This window comes from Ranitomeya imitator, chromosome 2 (genome assembly GCF_032444005.1).
Source record: "Ranitomeya imitator isolate aRanImi1 chromosome 2, aRanImi1.pri, whole genome shotgun sequence".
Classification (NCBI taxonomy): Eukaryota; Metazoa; Chordata; class Amphibia; order Anura; family Dendrobatidae; genus Ranitomeya; species Ranitomeya imitator.
Window position 1 is genome coordinate 767,713,918 of NC_091283.1, and position 18,334 is coordinate 767,732,251.

Below are 18,334 nucleotides of genomic sequence, written 5' to 3' on the forward strand. Positions count from 1 at the left end.
GACAGTTTTTTCAGGTAACAGGTTTCCTTTCATTTTCAGGGCCAAGGAATAATAACCTTGCAATTTTTGCATTACATCTGATCAATTTTCATAACAAATTGCCAGTATAAAAACTGAAGCACCCATCTTTGTGAAAATCAAAATTTGCGTCACAATGAAAACTGTTAGCCAGACTGTACAATGGATTACAACAGGGCCTGACATGTATATTTAATGTTGGGAAATTAAAACAGCCATCTGAAAGTCTGCTGTTACCACTACAAGGGGGAGCAATGACAGCTATGCCAGATCCATTTTTAAGGAGATTTAAAGATATCCCTTCATCAGATTTCAACTATTTTTGATATTAAGAATAGCGCTAGCTGTTAAAAGGGACCGTACAGTATTGGAAAACTCTTTTTAACTGCAAAATAAAATAAAAAAATTACATATGCTTAACTCCTGAACCAGTACCAAAAGAAATAAAAATTGAAATCTGTAACTGCCATTTTTTGGTTGCTGCACTTCTACCCCAACCTCAAAAATGCAATTAAAATAGATCAAAGATTAAAGTATCATATGTAGTGATGAGAGAATATACTCGTTACTCGAGATTTCCCGAGCATGCTCGAGTGACCTTCGAGTATTTTTTAGTGCTCGGAGATTTAGTTTTCATCGCCTCAGCTGAATGATTTACATCTGTTAGCCAGCATAAGTACATGTGGGGGTTGCCTGGTTGCTAGGGAATCCCCACATGTAATCAAGCAGGCTAACAGATGTAAATCATTCAGCTGAGGTGAGGAAAACTAAATCTCCGAGCACTAAAAAATACTCGGCGGTCACCCGAGCGTGCTCGGGAAATCTCGAGTAACGAGTATATTCGCTCATCACTAATCATATGTACTCCAAAATGGCATCAATAAAAACATCAGTTCAGGGCGCAAAAAACAAACCCCTAACAGGTCCGAAGTTTTGGGTTTCGGAAATGGAGACAATTTTTTTTTAATTTTTGAATTTTGGTTCTCTGCTAAAATAATATAAAAAAACTAGACAAGTTTGGTATCTCTGTAATTGAATTTACCCAGAGAAAATCAATTTGCAAGATCATGTTAACCTTTCAATGAAGGTCATAAAAACAAAACTCAAAAAATAAGGTCAGAATTTCAATAAAAACTCATCTAGAATTTTTTGCCTGTTTTCCAGTACATTGTATGACAAAGTTAAAGGGAATCGGTCACCTCCTGGGACACTTTTCAGCTATTACTATGGGCACACAGGTAATATAAATGTTAATCTAGTCTTACCTGTAAGCCTCATAGTTGCTGCCTAGATGTGGAGAAATAGACTTGTATTTCATTATGTTAATGATTTCTTCCAGGCTCCGTGGCGTGTGTGCTTTGAAGAAATCCTGTCTCCGCTCTTCATTATACTATCACCCACCCTCCCATGCATGTCAGACTGACCTGTGATGTGCAGTTGTGGCTCCGGAATCCCGGGCAGGCGCCCTGCACTCGCTCGAAAATCTGTATCTTTTCCTTCTCTCTATGGTCAGTGCATTCAGAGTTCTTGAGTACTGGCTTCTGCGCACAAGAACCAAGCCATAGAAAGAAGGATTCCCATTAAAGGAGTTGTCCACTACTTGCAAAAAAACCCTTCTTAATCAGTGGGTTTTGCCCATGTAAAATAATATCATCTATACTCACCTCTGATGCCGTTACAGTAGTTTCTACACTGGTTCTCCTGGGGCTCGCGTTACATTATTATGTCACATGATCCCTGCGGCCAATCAGCAGCCGCTACGCTCTTCCCGCCTTTGGATGTAACTGATATCCAGAAGATGTAAGAGAAAAGCGACAGCTCTCACTTCCTTCGAATGTTAATATATACAAATAAGGGGAGAGTGAAGTGGCCACAGGGATTGCATGACATAATGTTGCATGTGCCCAAGGAAAGCCAGTGCAGACATCACTGGAATAGCGCCGTCACCGGAAATAAGTAAAGCGGCTATTTTGCTTTGGGGAAACAGTGATTGGTGAGGTTATCAGAGTAATGGACAACCCTTTTAAAAAGGTCTTCCACTGCTGAATTAACCCTCTTTCATTTGTTTTAACTCTTCCTAACACTTTTCTAATATACTTTTATTACCTGCGCTGCTCCTGTAAGCTCATATCTCTGAGGGTCATATAGCCTTCTGTTTTGATTCTGGCTCTGCTACTGTTGATCTGAGGACCGGAGTCGGACAAACAGAGCAGGGCACGTTACTGGTGGAGGCAGGGCTAAGGCTATATGCACATGTCAGGATTTCTGGCAGAAATTTTCCTGACAAAAACCTGACATTTCTGCCAGAAATCCGCATGCGTTTTTTTTTTGCGTTTTGATGCGTTTTTTTCTTGCGTTTTTTCCAAATGCATAGAATAGTGGGAAAAATGCGGGAAAAAAAACGCAAAATTAATGAACATGCTGCTTTTTTTTTTTAACGCGATGCATTTTTTTCGCGGAAAAAAAACGCATCATGTGCACAAAAATTGCAGTATGCATTCTAAATGATAGGATGCATAAATCTGCAGTTTTTAATGCGATAAAAAACGCGAAAAAACCTGAACGTGTGCACATACCCTAAGTCTCGGTGAGTGACTGTAGTCTGAGCATGCATTCTCAGATCAGACTTCCTCTCCTCCTTGCTTAGATGCTGCTTTGAAGTGCCCTCTGTTCAGCTGACAAGCCCTGTGATGTGCTGATCATTCTAAAATATATCACAGGGCTTGTCAGCTGAAGGCACGGCACTTCAAAGCAGCATTCAGGCAGAGCAGAATAAAACCTGATGTGAATTCGGCCATGTGTGGTGCCAATTGAGTCTGCTGCTACTTTCAAGTGCTGTGTCCTCAGTTGACAAACTCTGTGATATACTTTCTAATGATCAGCACATCACAGGGCTTGTCAGCTGAATGTAAGGCACTTCAAGGCAGCCTCTAAGCAGAGAAGAGAGTGAAGTCTGATCTGAGCATGCATGCGCAGACTGTTGTCACTCACCGAGACGTAGCCCCGTTACCCATCAGTGACATACTCAGCCCTATTCATCTGACTCCGGTCTCCAGATCGGAAGTAGAAAATCCAGAATCAAGAACAGAAGGCTATATGACTCACAGAGATAAGAGCTCGGAGCAGGGCAGGTAATAAAAGTATTTTAGAAAAGTGTTAGGAACGGTTAGAACAAATGAATGGGGGGTGGGGGGGGGAATTAGTATTGGAAAGTACACATTTTTCTGTTAAAAACATTTATTTTAACTTTTTTGTAATGTTTGGCATTTTAGGAATGACTTTGAGACATGGATATATAAATAAAATAAATAAAACTATTGAAATAACCTACGGGAACACAATTATCTATAGCTGCAGGAATTCTGAGAAAGAGATGAAGTACTTAGGGAGAATGTGCTTTTGGGAGGTTCAGCCATATAAAAGCTTATGACAGTAATTATCCCTTCCTTACTCCTCAACTAAACATAGAAGCATGTGCCGAATCGACCTGAGCTGTCCTGGACTATATTGATGAGGGAGGCGTCGCTGGCCTCTCCCAGGAGTTAATCATGTTATATACATATAGACTTGTAGCATAATGAATAACATATTACAATCAACTACTATAATTGGCCTGGCTGCAATTACTAAATCATTTTATGTACTGCATATGACAGAATAAATATAGCCGTAGTTACATAACCATTGCGGCTCGCTGAATAGATTCCCAGCGTCAAAAGAAAAATCCTAAGCAATTGTCTCTAGCAGAAAAAAAGAGTAATTAACTGAGAAAGTAAATGGGGTAAGCACTCCTTTTTGTATCTTCCAATTATGGAAAAATATGTGGAAATGAAATAAATTAGTGCTATTAATTTTCTTTTTTCAGGCGATTTTCAGCCCTCTAAAATGATTTATTTCTGTGTGGCTAGGCTGGAATTAACGGTTTCTAAGTTTGTCACTGTGATTCTAAGAAGACGTCTTAATGGAAGTAAACAACATAAAATGATACTTTACTTCCATTGCCGTGCTATATTTTATCTCGGCTGGCGCAGTATATGTCTCATTCAGTCTGCTGCAATGTAAAACTTGTGGAAGCGCAGGGTTTTCCTATCGACAGTTTTTATGACTGCATCTTTTGCTCAATGGGATTTGATTAAAAGCCATTACACATCGCAAATTCTGCCACAGACGACTATATTTTCTTAAAAGACATCTGTCAAGTTCCCTATATAATGTATTATAGGAAAATATATTCCACTTGCTTAGAAATGCACTGGTCTAGCTATTGTATTCTTCTCTAAAAAGGATAAACCGAACACTCAGAGAGGAGACCGCTGCTGACCCCTCCACTACCAGCATCAGAACTCCAATGGAGTAAGTTCTGATATCAATGCAGATGATGGTCGGCAAATAGACAAGGGTCTGGAAACTAATAAATGCAGTATTACAGGAATAAAGAAATTCCCAAATAATGAGCGCTAGAGCGGTGCTTCTAAACTAAGTTCCCTGCCCCTGGTCTTATATTTACCAGCGCAGCTCCGGTTGGGCTCCAGTAATTTGTGACCTATAGATGTCTTCAGTGTTTGCTCGGCGATCCAGAAGTCACAACTCAATCTAAGTCTATAAGAGCCAGCACTAGGACAGAACAAGGCTCTCAAAAAACTTTCAGTGAGGGCTTGTGACAGTTATCTCTGACATCCGATCACTCAGAAGTTGCGGTCACAAAATGGCGCTGCAGGATCGGAGTGGTGTTGGGAAGAGCTGAAGACGTTGGCTGGTAAGTATAATACTAGGGTCAGGGAACTAGGTTTAGAAGAGACTACTCCAGCACAAAAATGGAAAAAAAAATACAGTGGAGTGGCGCTTTAATGAGTTTGACATTGATGGATTTACTTAAAGGAAACCTGCCAGGTCATTCATGCTGCCCAAACTGAATGCAGCATGAAGCAGAGCCAGGCTGTATGTTTAAAGCTAGGTATATTATCCTCTACAATGCTCTGAGGTTTTATGGAAAATAAACTTTGAAGATCTTGCAGGTGACCATAGCTGGAGACTAGACCAGACCGGCGCCATGCCTTGAGAGCTTTTTCCAGCACTGTTAGAGGTGATTGACTATACATGGCGAAAGACCTGGCAATCATCTAAAGCAGCACTGAGACGAGCCGGACAAGTCTAATCTCTGGCTGTGGTCCTTCAAAACCCTAACTATGACATACAAAGCCATCCACAACATGTCTCCACCATACATCTGTGACCTCGTCTCCCGGTACTTACCTGCACGCAACCTCCGATCCTCATAAGATCTCCTTCTATACTCCCCTCTTATCTCCTCTTCCCACAATTTCTCCTGCGCATTTCCCATACTTTGGAACTCTCTACCACAACATATCAGACTCTCGCCTACCGTGGAAACCTTCAAAAAGAACCTGAAGACCTACCTCTTCTGACAAGCCTACAACCTGCATTACCCACCGATAGACCAAACCGCTGCACGACATACTCTATCCTCACCTACTGTATTCTTACACATCCCTTTGTAAGGATTCTGGACTTTCCTGGTGCCTGTTCGCCCTGATCCAAGATGGAGTCTTGGATCTCGCCCTGTCATGGAACTTCCTGATTATTTAAGTCTGGGTCATGTGTGCTAAGGTGCCTGAGTATTTTGTGCTGCTGGTTTGCTGGTGAACTCCCTGCTTCTTCTGTTCACTACTCGGTGGTCTGCATTCAGCTACCTCTGGAACTTCTGCAACGGGCTGCGTACCTGTGGAAGCATCTTCCTTGTTTGCAAAACTTTTCCCAGTGTTGTGCCTCTTTGCACAACCACACCAGTTGAGCAAGATTCATTTGTGCTTGTCTCATCCAGGAATACTTACTCATTTGCTCCGCTTAGATAGCGCTCTCTCTCTTTTTCCCTCATCCTCTCTTTCCCAGGACTGCGTTCACACAAGACCTCATCTGTGAATTATTGGACTGCTACTAACAAGTACTGTGCACATGTGTGATCAAGTTTTGCTGGACTTCCTCATTTAAGTACTGTGTGCATTCGCACTAATAACCTTATCGGACTTCCTTATTTAAATATCTGTTTGCCTCTCCGTTTGCTGTGATTTACTATATTGTGCTGAGGACCTCGTCACTGTAGCACGAATATCTGTATTATGTTCTGTTTGCTATTACTTACTATATAGAGCTGATGGCCTCGTTACAATTGCAGAAATATCTATGTTTACTCTGTTTACATTTTTGTTTTGAGTAAAAATATTATTTTCTGAAACTTTGTTCTCGGACTGGCTTTATCCCATGCTATTAGATTCCATAGTATCCATATAATCATTACACCCTTGTAGATTGTGAGCCCTCGAGGGCAGGGTCCTCTCTCCTCCTGTACCAGTTATGACTTGTTTGGATTAAGATTATTGTACTTGTTTTTTATGTATACCCCTTTTCACATGTAAAGCGCCATGGAATAAATGGCGCTATAATAACTAATAATAAAAATAACTAGTTGCAAGCAGCAAAAGAAAAAAGAAAAATGCTGGAAGACTGAGCTAGCGTCACTGCACAGTAACGTCCACAGGATTGTGGCTGTGCCGATTGCAGTGAGCAAGGCTGAACTGGAATAAAATGAACAATATTATTTATTAGCCACAAATGTAACATTACTTCTTCTCTCAATACTCGCCTCTAGATAACAAAGTCATTGTAACTGAACCGTGCATCACATGCTTGACAATTATGGGCAACGTAAAAGAAAAATGTTGTTACCGAGATGTAGCAATCATGTGCCCAGCGTATTATGCACAATATAACCAGAATTTACTTTAAAGTTGGATATAAACTAGAGCCGAGTGCCGGCTCCGCTAGTAATGTAGACACAGCAGGTTGTACTGGAGAACGACTAGATTGACATAGGCTACACATCAAGCCGTCTTGGAGATAATGTACCTTTCTTTCCATCCGCTGATGTCTTACCTTGTTTAACAATTGGTATGCAGGAAGCTGTAAGTCTTCAATGCATTCTGCAATTGGCTTATTAAGTGTTTCTGGCAGTAACAGACTCAGGATTCCTGCTGATATGCCGCTGATTCCAAATGCCAAGAATGGCATTGATGGATTAAGAGATTTCTGGAATGGAAATTACAGAAAGAAATGGAACTCAAATGATATCATGCATACCGGTACAGAGCTTTCCTTTCATTAACCAAGCAGGACACCCACAGAGTTTTCACAAACCCCAAAATGCTAGAAACCGAAAACCAGCGTTCTGTGAGAAATAGGGAAACATACAGCAGCACAATGGCACTTCCGAATATATACAGATAATTGGGAAGCACTTAACTTGCAAATCCAACCCGAGCAGCGAACATCTTCTTTCAAGTTTGATATTACTACTCAATTTCGGCACAGTTTGAAGTGTTCGGATATTGCCGCTTTCCTTACTTATGAATTCCTTCCATTTTGGCCATGACTGTCTGAAACCTTGACAATTTGACAAGAATGACATTTATTTATGCTCCTTCATTGTCGTCAAGGTTACAAGACAATAGGGGTAAACTGAGCCTCCCACATCCCTGGCAGGATATCAGAAGATGGCTTATTAAGCAATGTGATCTTTCCGCTGGTCATCAGTTTGATGCCGTCTATGAGCGTGTTGCATCTGTAGATGAGTGTGGGCGGGAAAGTCTGCAGAGGGATCGCATTATGCATGTCCTTTGCTCATTATCGTTGCCCTTTAGAAGGGCCAAATCATGTATAACAAACACTAATGGAAATTAACGCCAATTGCCTATGATTCTTTGCCTGCTGCGAGGAGTTTACTGAGCAGAAGATGAGCAGTTTCTTAATAATGAAGTTTTGTAGAATGCTCGGCAAACATTGGGGACTATCATTTACACTCATTTACGCAATACTGAAAGAAAACAATACAAGAAGGAAAAAAATGTCAGAAGTGCCGAAATGCTGTCAGCTCTGGTCCCAGACACAGCTGGGCTTGGCTTGTATGCTGAAAGACGGAAGGGCATCTTATAGTTGTCTCTCCAAATTCTGACATAGGACTGAAATCAATAATACAGGGGAGAACGTAAAGTTTGATTAAAGACTAGTGCCTGTAGAAAAGCCAGGTCTTACCATCCTCATCCGCCCACAACAAAGTGCACATACCAATGTAATATGTCAAGGAACTGTCCGGATTCTCTTGTTATGCAACTTGCCATGCACCCTTTTTGAGTGGGAAGGTCTTCTTCACTAGCATTCTGCCCGCACCAGGTACTTTAACTTTTGTATCCCCTTCCTTCCAGCATGAATACCTCTTGTTCATATCTTCCGTTTGCCTGCCCCAAACTCTAAGCCCGACTTATACATATATGCAGTTTGACAAATAGAAAAGCCCACATATCTATCTTCACCAGAAGGAGGAAAAAAAAACTTTAAAGATAGGATGAAAGGCTGGATAAACAGTTCTTGTTGCTATAGTAGTAGAAAGTTTTTTTTATTTAATTAAGCATTTCAATGCTGAACTGGCATCCTTTTCAAGGTAAACAGTTGTTAGAGCTTGAAAAAAAACGACATGAGTTTGGTGCTGAAACGCGTTGTAAAACAAAAAATCTTTTTTCTACTACTACAGCCATATTAACAGTTTATCCAGCTGTGCAGTATTTTCTCCTTACTGGTAAATTTTATCTGGGAGTCATTTCCCAGCCAAGAGGCAGCGCGAGTGTGATATTTAAGGAGGTGCCTCATATCCTCCTAAGTAAGCAATAAGCAGTACCAGTTTCTGATATTTTTTTCTCCTCTAATAGGGTTGTCCTGTTGTATGCTCTTTCTTTCCCTCTACAGTACATGATGAACATATCCATCTTAGCTTCTCTGAGGCTAGAGTCTGATTATCCTTGACAACAGGCAGTGGACAGTTAGGGTAGAAGGAAGACACCTAGTGACAGGCACTTTGAATTGATATTTCATGTGCAAATTGGCACATTATCTATCATTTGAAGTCAAACAATGTCCACATCCACCTAATGCGCTGACCGGTGGTGAGCAGACCTGATCAGTCACTCCCTGATCCGTACTGTCAGTACTGCTGGTCAGTGAAGGAGCAGAGCCTCTTTTTAGCCTGTTAGGAGTTTAAGGCTGGATTGGAAAGTAGTCAGTGACTACATTGTCATATGGGAAAGGAAACTGATTTGGTCAAGAGCCTGACCAAGCAGCACAAATTACCATCAAGAGGAACACTTAAAATAAAAAACCTATAAAAAGGGTCTCCCCAGGTTCCTATCTTTAGGGACAACCCAACCACCAGGATTCATTCTTGTGCTCCTAAATATTGACAGTTCTGGACAGCAGCATGGCTGATTCCCTTTAAAATAGTTGCGGTATGTCCTAAAAACACTGTAGACTACTTTAATACAGCTATCGATAGCATTTCAGGACTTTTGCCATGAAAGAAAGTCTCATGGAATATCCCCTTTAGGTATCTACTGTGTGGTGGAATTTCTACGAAGCTGGTTCACCTCCGCACAATGTTCTCACCTCTGTCCATTAATATCTGAGCATTAAAGAGACTGTTTCATCTTGAGAAGCCCTTTCTCTCTGTCTAATTACGGCATATGATCATCATTTCAACGGCCTCATGTAACACTACATTTCCTCTGTAGCAGATGCGGCGGCCAGGGAATGGTACAGCTAGTTATCAGAGTCATCACAATCCTTCTCTGAGACTATACTTATAATGGAGCTCCTTAGATGATCTTGTTACTTTCAGGAGAAAGATAACTGCATTGTGTACATCATCCTCCCTTGATGGAACCTTATGTACGAGTCGTGGAAAGAATGATCATGTTCCTAGTTATCACATTAGCACATGAAGAGTTAACATCGATAAGGTTCCTGATTTCATCAATTAACTTCAGTCTTGTGAAAAGCGTGGAGCAAACTTACGATTATAGAAGATTGGGGCTTGTAATTATTTTATCAGTATTTAGTACAAATATTTTATATTCTATTTTTCTGTTTTAATATTTTCTAATACGCTTGTGGTCATTCAGTAGGCACCCTTTATTTTGTACTACCATCATAAAAAACGTAACCTTTTATAGCACTTATCTGATAAAAAAATAATATCACTGGACTTACACTACTTAAAGGGGATCTGTCAGCAGGATTTTGCTATGTAATCTGAGGACAGCAAAATGTAGTGGCAGAGACACAGATTTCAGAAATGTGTCATTTACTAGGCTGTGTGCTGTACTTTCAATTCAATCAGTGTTTTATCAGCAGGAGATTATCACTACCGGACTTTGTGTCTTGTGCCTCCTGTCCAACTCCGCCACAGCACTGATTAGCAGCTGACTGTCAATAAATGATGTACACAGAAAGCTGTGGTGTGGGTGGGGTTAGCTGTGGTATGGGTGGGGTTAGCTTTCTGAGCTCTGCTACATACTACATCTAAAAACTCTGATTGTATCACAACTGCTGCACCCAGTAAACTAAATGACACATCACTGGAATCAGAGTCTCTGTCTTTACATTATGCTGCTCTCAGATGGGGTAGCAAAAAATGCTCACAAATTCACATTAAAGAAAACCCTCCTTTATGAATGGCCACATGGTAATACAGGCTACAGAGACCTAATGTAACATTTGACTCATTCACATAGATATATATATACGGTAATGTCATAAATGCTTTAAAATATATGTTCCAAGAGCAATTTCTTCTTCATTTTTTTGAAACAAAAAAAAATGTTATGTCAATTGCCATAAAATGTTCTCACACAGAATAATATCGCATAATGACAAGCTAATACTGATAATGCAGCAATAGAAGTACTTTACTTGCTCCAAAAGTACACTTTACAAGAAAAATACGAAGACTGAGGGAGGAATGACGGAGTGTGCGACTCTAAAGCTGACTTCATGGAGCATAATTAAAACATTTGTTACACTGAGTTATAAGATTCTAGCGTCTGTTAGACAACCGTAAAAAGAATGTGTCAGAATGAATGTAAAAAGGTAATTTAGCTTTAGATAATGCATGCTTCCTGCAAAGGCTTTATTAAAGTCCCTGGGGGTCTAATTGGTAAAAAATACTAGCTGAAGAGCCCGGCGTTGCCTGGGCATAGTAAATATCTGTGGTTAGTTATAGCACGTCACTTCTCTTATTTTCCTATCACGCCTCTCATTTTCCCAATCACATCTTTAATTTTCCCCCTCACATCTCTCATTTTCTCCCTCACACCTCTCATTTTCTCCCTCACTCCTCTCATTCCCGCCTAACACTTGTCAGTTCGACCTCACATCTCTCATTTTCCGATCACTACACTATTTTCCCTCACTCCTCTCATTTTGCACTCACACCTTTTCATTTTCACCTCACACCTCTCATTTTCACCTCAGTATGTACATGTTTGTCATCTCCCTTATATATAGTATACACCTGTATGTCATCTCCTGTATATAGTATATACCTGTATGTCATCTCCCCTGTATATAGTATATACCTGCTGTGTGTCATCTCCCCTGTATATAGTATATACCTGTATGTCATCTCCTCCTATATATAGTATATACCTGTCTGTCATCTCCTCCTGTATATAGTATATACCTGTGTGTCATCTCCCCTGTATATAGTATATATCTGTGTGTCATCTCCTCCTGTATATAGTATATACCTGTATGTCATCTTCTATATATAGCATATACCTGTATGTCATCTCCTCCTGTATATAGTATATACCTGTAGGTAATCTGCTCCTGTATATAGTATATACCTGTAGGTAATCTGCTCCTGTATATAGTATGTACCTGTATGTCATCTCCTCCTCTATATAGTATATACCTGTGTGTCATCTCTCCTGTATATAGTATATATCTGTGTGTCATCTCCCCTGTATATAGTATATACCTGTGTGATCTCCTGTATTAGACCTCGTTAACACGTTATTTGCTCAGTATTTTTACCTCAGTATTTGTAAGATAAATTGGCAGCCTGATAAATCCCCAGCCAACAGGAAGCCCTCCCCCTGGCAGTATATATTAGCTCACACATACACATAATAGACAGGTCATGTGACTGACAGCTGCCGTATTTCCTATATGGTACATTTGTTGCTCTTATAGTTTGTCTGCTTATTAATCAGATTTTTATTTTTGAAGGCTAATACCAGACTTGTGTGTGTTTTAGGGCGAGTTTCGTTTGTCAAGTTGTGTGTGTTGAGTTGTGTATGGCGACATGCATGTAGCGACTTTTGTGAGATGAGTTTTGTGTGGCAACATGTGTGTAGCAACTTTTTGTGTGTTGAGTTGCATGTGACAGGTTAGTGTAGCAAGTTGTGTGCAGCAAGTTTTGCGCATGGCGAGTTTTGCGCGTGGTGAGTTTTATGTCTGGTGCCTTTTGAGTATGTGCAAGTTTTGTGTGAGGCAACTTTTGCATGTGTTGCAAATTTTGTGCATGTGGCAATTTTTCCGCATGTGCAAGTTTTGCGTGTGGCGAGTTTTCCATGAGGTGAGTTTTGCACTTGTGGCGAGTTTTGCGTGAGCCTATTTTTTGCATGTGGCGAGTTTTGCGCGTGGTGAGTTTTGAGCGGCGACTTTTGTGTTTCGACTTTTATGTGGCGAGGTTGGTGTATGTGTGGTGAAATGTGTGCTGAGGGTGGTATATGTGTTCAAGCACGTGGTAGTGTGTGGCGCATTTTGTGTGTGTGTTCATATCCCCGTGTGTAGTGAGTATCCCATGTCGGGGTCCCACCTTAGCAACTGTACGGTATATACTCTTTGGCGCCATCGCTCTCACTCTTTAAGTCCCCCTTGTTCACATCTGGCAGCTGTCAATTTGCCTCCAACACTTTTCATTTCACTTTTTCCCCATTATGTAGATAGGGGCAAAAGTGTTTGGTGAATTGGAAAGCGCGGGGTTAAAATTTCACCTCACAACGTAGCCTATGACGCTCTCAGGGTCCAGACGTGTGACTGTGCAAAATTTTGTTTCTGTAGCTGCGACGCCTCCAACACTTTTCCTTTCACTTTTTTCCCCATTATGTAGATAGGGGCAAAATTGTTTGGTGAATTGGAACGCGCGGGGTTAAAATTTCGCCTCACAACATAGCCTATGACGCTCTCGGGGTCCAGACGTGTGACTGTGCAAAATTTTGTGGCTGTAGCTGCGACGGTGCAGATGCCAATCCCGGACATACACACACACACACACATACACACACACACACACATTCAGCTTTATATAGTAGATATATATATGTATATGTATATATATATATACATACTGTAAGTCCACTGAGCAGATAGTGAAATTAGATGGAGATTATTCAGCTTGTTATGCATTTCTTATGTAGAAAAGGACCTTGTGGGGCCACTCTGCCAATTAACTATTTAGCAAGGTTCCACCAAATCCGTCTACTCCTTAGCCTTCTATTTGACAGATAAGTGACTCTGTGAGAAATACTTGGGCTGGTTTAGAGTTATACGGGGATTCTCACTGTAGGCAATAATGCGATGAATTGGCCGTACATTTGGCAGTTCTCTAAGTTTAGGTTAATGGCAGGTACAGAAAAAGCTGAACAGCATTGGATTCATTTTTGAGCTGCGTTAGCAGGCGAAGAAAGTTGGAGGTCCCAGAGATGAAGATTGCAGATCCTTATCGCATCTTCAAGTATAAACTGAGTTCATACGTTTTCATTCGGGAGAGGGGAATAAGACCTCTCTAGTGGCCACTTCACTTCAAGAAGAAAAAAAAAAAAAAGGTTTAGGCAGCTGGAAATGCCCAAACGAGGGCATTTGATGGTTTGGTTAGTCCTGCTGAAATCAATGGCTTCTGACAAAATTGTGTAAAACACCAAGGTTACTTACTGGTAGCCAGTTTTTCCGGAGCCCATGACAGCACACATGAGAGAGGGGATCCGCCCAGTCAGGACAGGAAACCTACTGAAATAAAAGGGCGGTACCTCTCCCTCGCTTCAGTTGGATTTCAGAGCATGAGAGGCCCCCTCGGTTAGTTCACATGGTAATCTACCACCACATTATAATAATAATAAAAAACACCCAACTAAAAGTGCACACCAAAGGGTGAAAAAAGGGAGGGAATATACAGGTGCTGTCATGGGCTCCGGAAAAACCGGCTACCAGTAAGTAACCTTGGTGTTTTCCCGTCTCCCATGACAGCACACGAGAGATTTTTGGAGAAAGGAACACCTTAGGGAGGGACCACGGCTTGCAGCACCCTTCTACCAAAGGTAAGGTCAGTAGAGGAAGATAAATTCAGTCGGTAGTGTTTAAAGAAGGTAGACGGTGAGGACCAGGTAGCGGCCTTACATATCTGATCAATCGATACCTCTGCTATTTCAGCCCAGGAAGTAGCCACGGCCCTGGTGGAGTGAGCCTTGATGCCATCAGGGATCGGAACGCCACATGCAGCATAGGATAAGCTAATGGCCTCCCTAATCCATCTGGCAATAGTACTTTTGGACACCCCATGACCTTTCCTGCTACCCTGGAATGCTACAAATAGAGACTGATCTTTCCTCCACTGACTAGTTAAGGATATGTACTGTAACATGGATCTTCTTACATCAAGAGTGTGAAACCTCTCCTCGCCTGGATTTTTAGGATTTACACAAAATGAGGGTAAAACAATCTCCTGACTTCTATGAAATTTAAGAACTACTTTAGGTAGATAAGCCGGATCTGGTTTTAGAACCACCCTGTCATCATATATCTGAGTGTATGGAGGACAAACGGACAGGGCTTGTAAGTCACTCACTCTACGTGCGGATGTCAAAGCTACCAATAGCACTGTTTTTAGAGTGAGAAATTTTATCGATAACTCTTGCAAAGGCTCAAAGGGACTTTTAGTTAGAGCATCTAACACCAGATTTAAATCCCAGGGAGGAATTTTCTGAATTACAACAGGTCTAGACCTACTGCATGATTTAATGAAACGGGCTACCCACTTGTTGGAGGCTAGATTACAATGATATAAAGCTTCTAATGCTGACACCTGAACTTTAAGCGTATTAGTAGCCAATCCCAGCTGTAAGCCTGCTTGCAGAAACTCTAAAATAGCACCCACAGGAGCCTCGTCTGACAAAGGTTGTCCTAAAAACTCAAGAAACCTCTTCCATGTCCTACCATAAATTTTTGATGTAATCGGCTTCCTACTTCTCAACAGGGTGGAGATTAGCCCTGACGAGAATCCCTGTCAGCTTAGTAATGCCCTCTCAAATTCCAGGCTGCCAGATGGAAACCCTTCACTTGAGAGTGGCATACTGGACCCTGGGTAAGCAGGTCCGGAACCTCCGGTAGGATCCATAGATCGGTTACCGACATTTGCCTTAGAAGAGAAAGCCATGGTCTCTTCGGCCAAAATGGAGCAATCAGAATCACTCTTGCTTGCTCCATCCTGATCTTCCTTACCACTACCGGAATTAATGCTATTGGTGGAAACACGTAAGCGAGGCTGAATTCCCACGGTATTCGGAGGGCATCTACTGCAACCGGGTTCCCCCTCGGGTCTAACGAGCAGAACCTCTCCACCTTCCTGTTGTGAAGCGTGGCAAACAAGTCTATTACCGGCTCGCCCCAGGCCTGCACTATTTGATGGAACACCCTGGGATTCAGTGACCATTCTCCCTGTCTTAGCTTTTTGCGACTTAAGTAGTCCGCCTTCGTGTTTTCGACCCCCTTTATGTGCAAAGCTGTAAGGGACAGAAGGTGAGATTCTGCTAACTGAAGAAGCACCGATGTTGCCCTCATGAGTGAAAGGGACCTTGTTCCCCCCTGATGATTGATATAGGCTACTACCGCGTAATTGTCGGACATCACTCTGGTATGACGACCCCGAAGGGTCCCAAGGAAATGTCTTACTGCCCTTTCTACAGCCCATAACTCTTTTATATTGGATGTGTGATGTTTTTCTGTATGGGACCAGGATCCCTGTATGGAAAGGGTCCCTAGATGTGCACCCCATCCTGTACCACTCGCGTCCGTTGTGATTACGTCTTCTATTGGAGTTAGCCACTGAACCCCTGAGCTCAAGTGATCCCTTACTGACCACCAGACTAGGGAATCTCTGACGCGTATCGAGAGGTGAATTTTTCCCTCCAAACGCCCTTCTAACAACCTTTGTGTTGACAGGACCTCCCACTGTAATTGCCTCAGGTGAAACTGTGCCCATTTTACAGCAGGAATACAGGATGTTAGTGACCCTAGCAGGGACATCGCCTTTCTTAGTGTCATTACAGGCTGATGTATCGCCAATTCCACAAGACTTTGTATTTTGGATATTTTGTTCTCCGGCAGGAGACAGAGTTGACGCGTGGAGTCCAGAACCAACCCCAGAAAGGACCGAACTTTCTCTGGTGTTAACCTCGATTTGGCGACATTTATTTCCCAACCTAACACTGCTAGGGTCGTAGTCACTTCTATTTGTGCAAGACAGTGATCCACTGATCTGCCTATTACAAGGAAGTCGTCTAGGTACGGAATGATGACTATGTCCCGGGAACGGAGGAAGGACATGACCTCTGACATTAATTTTGTAAATATTCTTGGCACTATCGATAGACCAAATGGAAGGGCAGCGTACTGGTAGTGTTTGAGTTGCCCTTGGACAAACACTGCTACCCTCAGAAATTTTTGATAGTCCCGATGAATTGGGACATGGTAGTAAGCGTCTTTTAAGTCTATAGCTGCCATGAAGCAGTCCGGGAAAAGCATCTTTATCGCGGAGCTTACCGACTCCATTTTGAAGGAGTAATTTATTACTGATCGATTGAGTTTTCTTAAATTGACAATAGTCCTTAGTGAGCCATCTGGTTTTCGTATCAAAAAGAGAGGGGAATAAAACCCTTCTCCCTTTTCTTCCCTTGGAACCTCTACTAGGACCTTTTTTAGAACTAGCCCCAATACCTCTGTTTCCAGAGCTAGCTGTTCCTCTGGAAGTTTTCTGCGTGGTGTTAACACAAAAGTCTGTTGAGGTTTAAGATTTAACGCCCAATGACTGGGGGAAATACTTAACCAGGCGTGAAGAAAGAAAGAGAGCCTTCCCCCTACTTCTGGCTTGGCGTCATTGGGAGTGCTTTTTTGTGGATGTGGAGGGGCCCTTAAACATGTACCTAGATCCTTTTCTATCTCTATAGTCCCAGTTCCTTCTATCTCCCGGAGGGCGACCTCTATTGAATCCTTCTGATATCCACTGGAAAGCGAGGAAAACCTTTTTTCTTGTCGCCTGCTTTTTCTAAAATGTCCTCCAGCTTTTGACCAAAGAGGAATTTACCATCACACAGAATGGAACAGAGTCTATTTTTTGAGGGTAAGTCCCCTGGGCACCCCTTTAACCACAAGGCACGTCTTGCTGCGTTAGACAATCCCGCTGCCCTAGCTGCTAGCCTTACAGAGTCTGCTGAGGAATCCGCTATAAAGGCTGCCGCCCCTTGTGCCATTGCCATATTGGCTACGACCTCTTCTCTCGGCACTTTAGATTTCAGCTGATCCTCCATTTGTTGCAGCCAGACAATAAGGGAGCGGGTAACACATGTTCTAGCTATTGCCGGCTTTAGACCTCCTGTGGCTGCTTCCCAGGTATGTTTTAAAAAAGCATCCGCTTTTTTATCTAAAGGGTCTCTTAGGACGCCTGAATCATCCAAGGGTAGGGATGACCTCTTAGAAGACCTAGGCACCGCACCATCAATTTTAGGGGCTTTATCCCATATTTCTGAATCCTTTTCCTCAAAAGGATATCGTCTCTTAGAAGCTGAGGGAAGACTACCAGACTTCTCAGGCTTCTTCCACTCTTTCTATAAGGGTCTTAACTTTAGTATTTACTGGGAAGGTACGCTTCCTCTTCTCCTCCAAACCGCCAAACATAACGTCCTCTACCGATCTGGACTCTTTCTCATCCTTAAGGCCCATTGTAGCCCTGACTGATTTTACCAGTTTATCTGTATTGTCAGTTAGGAAGCATGGTCAGCCCCCAACATCACTATCTGAAGAGGAGCAAGAGAACACAGAAGAGGATGAACATGGAGATAGAGGTCCCTCTTGATATTCCTCGTCAGACTGAGGGGTACCAGAATCCGAAATAGTCTCTAGGATCTTGCTAGTTTTCTTTTTAAGAACTGATTTTAAAGACCCTTTAACCTCTGCCCTAATCATGGCCCTGAGGCTAGCGGCAAAGTCAGGGGATTCAGCCTGAATAGTTTTTTGAATGCAGTCCGCACAGAGGCTTTTCTGCCATTGGACTGCTAGCGGGGCTTTGCAGAGGGGACATTCTTTGTTCTTGGACTTGGCACTAGCAACGCCACTTGGAGCTGTCTTAGCAGCTACTTAA

General features: G+C 42.1%; 1 protein-coding gene across 2 annotated transcripts in view; it reads right to left on the reverse strand.

The window, feature by feature from the left end:
- LOC138665712 (solute carrier family 22 member 15-like) overlaps positions 1 to 18,334 on the reverse strand; it is a 377,939-nt gene that overhangs the window by 7,160 nt on the left and 352,445 nt on the right. The window contains exon 11 of one of the 2 annotated variants that reach the window (XM_069753451.1): positions 6,970 to 7,122. In XM_069753451.1, the coding sequence (XP_069609552.1) occupies positions 6,970 to 7,122 (153 nt within the window). Of the gene's footprint in view, positions 1 to 6,969; positions 7,123 to 7,337; positions 7,477 to 18,334 lie in introns of those variants that run through there. The other variant, XM_069753453.1, reaches the window with a different exon arrangement.